Here is a 5,384-nt window from a genome sequence, read left to right as displayed (position 1 = left end):
ATGAGGAGCAGGCTAGTTTACTGCTGTCTCTAAGTGGCCCTCTTCTGTGGACATAGCCTGATACATTATGTCTTTTCTGAATCCAATTCTTGCACTAAGTCAGTGGGAAAATAAATGTGGCATAATAATTTTGCTCCTATATTTCGAGAAAATCGTAATTCATCACAGTTGCTTTTGTATCATCAGATGTTACTGTAAATATTCACTTTGTGCTAACCCTGGACTTTTCAGCCCAGCAAACACTGGCATGACAAATTAAATACTACAGCAAAAGTAATCACAGCATATTCAGTGGGCTTACACTGAAACGGATTTCTCAAATGTCTGGGTGTGAGGCACAAGATAAAAGAAGCTTCCTGTCAGTAAGTATGTGATATACGGGTGATATACACACTTGTGGTCAAGGTCAAAGTGTTTGTTGTCATGTGCACAGTAAGGCAACGTGTTTCCCTGTACAATGAAATTCTTACTTTGCTGTCTTGTGTCCTGCTTGGAACAAAATTTTGGAGTCTGTCATTTTTCCACTTAGCAGTTATGCATGTAAACGCAATGTCCTGCAGGACTTACCTTAGTTTGATCCAGTGAACGAGGAGGCTTAAGGCACAACTCCTATCCATGGCTACAGAGAATGTTAATAAACGGCCATACCCATATAACCTGAGCTCCACTCTCCCAGTGGTTAGATAATGAGTTCATGACAAGAGAATGACAGAACATTTAAATTAGAGTCAAACAAATCAATTTATGTGCCTTACATATGCTAACTTATGTCTATCAGCTTTACTATTATATCACATTTTCTTTTCTTTACACTTTCAGATGCACAGTAGGCACATTAGATTATTCTGCCAGGAGTCAGGTTTTGTTCTTTTATTTCATAGATCATACTCTGGGGTCCAGAGTTTAATTTGTTTGGTGACAGGGTTTGTTTGTTTCAGTCTTTCTCTGTAAGCTGGATACAGGATCAAAGAAATGTGGTCTGAGCGTTCCAAGTGCCATGTATGCACCCCGTATGTTACTGTAAACATCATCCAGTGTATTCTTATTCTGAGTGGGAATGTACACAAGTTGGTGATATTTGGGAAGTACAGCAGGTAGACTGCACTGGTTAAAGTCGCCGACGACAATAAAAACAGCGTCAGGATAGGCTGTCTCTAGCGCGCTGATGATGTCGTGGAGTTTGCCGAGAGCTGCCGAGGGATTAGCTCTTGGGCTAACATAGACAGCAGCCAGAAACACAAGATGAAAAACAGCTTGAACAGCTGAAAAACACACAAGATGAAAAACAAGCCAAAGGAAAAAAGAGGAGTGATGTCTGAGGAAAGGCTAAAAACAAGCTTAAAAATCAGACTTCACCATAATTCTCCCTCAGCCTCCCATTACCCAAAATCTGGTCCAACCAGGTGGACTGTGAGGGCTTTTGTCCAGAAATTGAATGAGGAATTATCATGTGATCAGCTCGACACCAGTGGGCTGCAAAATCACTAGGTGCCAAGCTTCCCCCCTCTCAGTCACAACTACATTTTAGCAAGGACCCCAAAAAGTATGCCCTGAATCAGAAGAATCTATTGCAATTTTAGACACTAAAATGCAGGGACAGCAGTAGAACTGGAGGCCCACAGAGTGCTTTTGATTGCAACATACAAAATGAATGTTTTGCAGAAGCAGTTATTGGAATACACTAACCTGAGTGTCATCTTAAATGGCTGATTTGATACTGTAGCATTTATTCAGCCAAGCTTCTTCTAAATCAACAGACTGTACAACTGTGATTACATCTGGTTTTAACATAATGATTCAATTTTCTTGGTTGTGAGCCTGTTCTATTGCACTGAATCCAAGTCAAGCAATGCTAGTCACACAAAATAACACCAATGATTTGACAGACTGCCAGTTCATTGTCTTTGAACAGCACTGAAGACAATATTGGTAAAAAGATGAATTGTACCTTGGAAGCCAAGGCTTCAGCGCTTTCTCTGCACATCCTCTCGATCTGCAGGTTCTCCTGAATGGCGCTGACCTCTTCAATGACCATCTCAGACACTAGGGAGAAAAAATATTGTAATGACACAGAAAATGATAAACCATATTATCTTTATTTTATAACCTGTTGTATAGGACTGCATGTCTTATCCAAGGCCTTTCCTGCTTGGTTACTCAGTTTGCCTGGATAACCATCTCCAGGAAGAGTACATAGTTTTATCATAGATATACAAACAGAATGCACTGACCACAGAAATTTTGGTTTATTGGCTTTTTTTTTTTTTTTGCTTTAATTTGACAGTGAATTATGAAGACACAAACAGAATACATGCAGAAAGAGAGAGTTTGACATGCAACAGAGGTTTCCAGCCAAAATCAAACCTTGGACACCGCAGTTATGTGGCATGTACTGTAACCATTCAGCTACCAGGGAATGCCAAAATTTCTGTTTTTGATTATTAATAAGTTTACAAAAATGTTGAAAAACACTTTCATTTTGTCATTACTGGTTATTGAGTGTAGACTGATGGGCAAACATAATATTTTTAGCCATTTAAAACTAAATCTACACCACAAATTGTGCAAAATGTCTAAATACTTTGTGAGGAAAATATACAGTATGCTAAGCTACTTGATTATTGATATCATTGTAGCTTTTAACTGTTGGCAGTTGGTTGATGGGCTTTACAGATGGTTGGTAAGATAATCTTTTAAAAGCTCAGCACAGGGTTTGTAATTTAATCTGGCTTTATTAACTAGCAGCTATATGGTCTTGGTAAATGGTCTTACATAGCACTTTTCTATGCCATGAAGCCAGCTCAAAGCACTTTAAACTATCTTCCATTCACCCACACAAGCATTCACACACTGATGGCATGGCCATCAGGAGCAGCTTCAGTATCTTGCCCAACACTTTGACATGTAGACTTAAAAAGCCGGGACTCGAACCACCATTCTCCTCTCTTAGAGGATGACCCACCCTACCACCTGAACCACAGGTGGACTGATAGGTCAAGTCAATGTACTGTAGCGGACTAAAAAGTACAATAAGTTCCCTTTAAAATGTTGTGGAGTGAGTATAAAAAACCAAAGCTAACAGTCATTTTGTCATGATTTATTGTATGGTCATACTTATATAGCACTTTTCTATGCATTGCAGCACACTCAAAGCACTTTCACACTGCTAAGCACACACACCAATGATATCACTGGGAGCAGCTTGTGGTTCAATGTCTTGCTCACAGACATTTTGACATGGACTGGAGAAGCTGGGAATCAAACCACCAACCTTTCAGTTAGGAGATGACCTGCTCTACTCCTGAGCCACAGCCGTCAAATTACTAAAAAAATGTCACCTACTATATTTAAGACCCATTGTGGTAGTGTTAAATTTGGCCAATCAAAACACCATTAACCAACCAACAAAGCAACAAATTAATAGAATATAAATCATGAACAAAGATGCAAACACACACAGAGACAACAAAAGGACGCATGTTAGCTTTACAACTTGTGCAGAGAAGCCCAAAAGTCAATAGCCTTCACTGATGTGACAATGTTAATGAAATGTGAAAAGCAGCATATAAAATTCCACTGAATGACTACATTCCTGTCAATGCAATCTTAAAAAGTCAACCCATAGTCATTCACCCTGATCACAATGCCATCAAGGAATCAAAGACCAGGATCAGGATGTTCTAAATGAGGGGGTGACAGTTGTGACTTCTCATTTCATTGCACAGTTAACTGAGATAAGATTGCAACAACACTTGAGAGTGAAGTATATTTCTGCTTGTTATTGTGTCTGCTATCTGAGTAGCTTCAATGGAGAGTGACCTATGTGCATCATTATGATTTTAATTCAAAAGGAAGTGAACTAAGTGTTTCTACCAATGTACCTTTTATTCAGGTAATTTTCCCTACCTTTTTATTTTCATCTGTCAGGGCCAATGTGTATTGAGTATACACTGAATACATGCAGAAAACAAATGCAGCACAAGCCTGCAAATAATAGTTTAAGGTGTATGTGGGCTTTTTGTTAAGAATGATACATGTGATGTTGCGGTTAACCCAGGGTTAAGGGAGACATTTGCCTTTAAGCTTTAGTTCTTTGCTGCATTACTCTAGCATGTACAACCCCACATCAGACAAGGTTGGGTCAGTAATGAGGTAAAACAATGAAATGATGATGTCAACAGGTGATTTGGTACAACCGTGGCATCCAGGAAAGGCCGAGCCCTTTAGGAGCAAAAGCACCTTTTGCTTTGATGACAGCTTTGCACACTCTGGGCATTCTCTCAACCAGCTTCATGAGGTAGTCACCTGGATTGCTTTCCCAGCAGGACTTCGCACCTGTTGGCTGTTTCCTTCACTCTAATGTCCAACTCATCCCAAACCATCTCAGCTGGGTTTAGGTTAAGTTAATATACAGAGGAGGCCAGGTCATCTGATGTGCCACGTCACCATTTTGTCAAATAGCCCTCACATAAGTAAGTCCTTAGCTTGCAGCCATCCAATGTTAAAGACAATATTGACTTGGTGGGTTTTATAATCCCAGTGAGCCTGGTGCAGTCATCTGAGAAGCCAGACGGCAAGGGATTCTGAATGTTGGCACATTGGCTGAATGAATGACTTGTACAAACGTGTGACACGGGGGTCGGGTGAATGTCACCCGGGCCTTTCTTGGGAGGCAAAGCTACATGGCTTCTCCCTCTTTCTTTTTCACATGGTGGCAACTGCAGTGCCAAAGAGGCCAAAAGAGTCAACACTTTTATCTAGGATATCTCACTTATCTCTCCCGGAGAGGCCCAAAATGCAGGTGCAGGCGCAATGTTCAAAATGTTCAGCCACCTTGCTCTCTCCTGCAGGATAATGATGCCCAGCGCTCTTCCTGCGGCTTGGACCATTGCTCTGGTGAGGTGGAGGCACTGGTCCAGTTTTTCCCACAGCTCACTGGTATGGTTAATGGTATGGCAGTACTGTCAGTTCAAGATGGGGGGAGGGTTCAAGATGGCACCAGTGTGCATGGCCTGCCATCTACCGCTCCTAATCTTGTGTGTTTTTGTGCTGTATTGTTCTTTGTTATTGTTCTTTTCATCCGGAATGGGGACTCTTTACTGTCATACAATCGCCAAACTTTGTTGAATCTTCGCTTGGGTGTTCCAACTCTAGTGCAGACTGACTATCACGGACACAAGTTTCTGCCTCCGTTTTTATCTGAAATACCTGCTCACCTTTGTCGCGCCCCAGCTTTTCCATTCCGGAGGAGGAGGAGGAGACGTCGCGGCAGGCGTGGGGGACAATTGGTAAGGCTTAAGGCCTCCTTGGCGGGCCTTTCCTTGGCCTCTCTGGCTCGGTTTACCCCGGTTGCCGGCCTCCGCGCCTCCTGGGCGTCTACTGAT

The 5,384-nt window shown here is 41.6% G+C and overlaps 1 protein-coding gene across 1 annotated transcript in view; it reads right to left on the bottom strand.

Moving 5' to 3' along the window:
• Positions 1-5,384, bottom strand: part of shtn1 (shootin 1) — a 55,327-nt gene that overhangs the window by 28,875 nt on the left and 21,068 nt on the right. The window contains exon 4 of the mRNA XM_020607531.1: positions 1,949-2,043. Coding sequence (XP_020463187.1) covers positions 1,949-2,043 — 95 coding nt within the window. The remainder of the gene's footprint in view (positions 1-1,948; positions 2,044-5,384) is intronic.

The sequence above is a fragment of the Monopterus albus genome, unplaced genomic scaffold (genome assembly GCF_001952655.1).
Source record: "Monopterus albus unplaced genomic scaffold, M_albus_1.0 scaffold87.1, whole genome shotgun sequence".
NCBI classification, from domain to species: Eukaryota; Metazoa; Chordata; class Actinopteri; order Synbranchiformes; family Synbranchidae; genus Monopterus; species Monopterus albus.
This window is presented reverse-complemented; position numbering and strand designations above follow the sequence as displayed.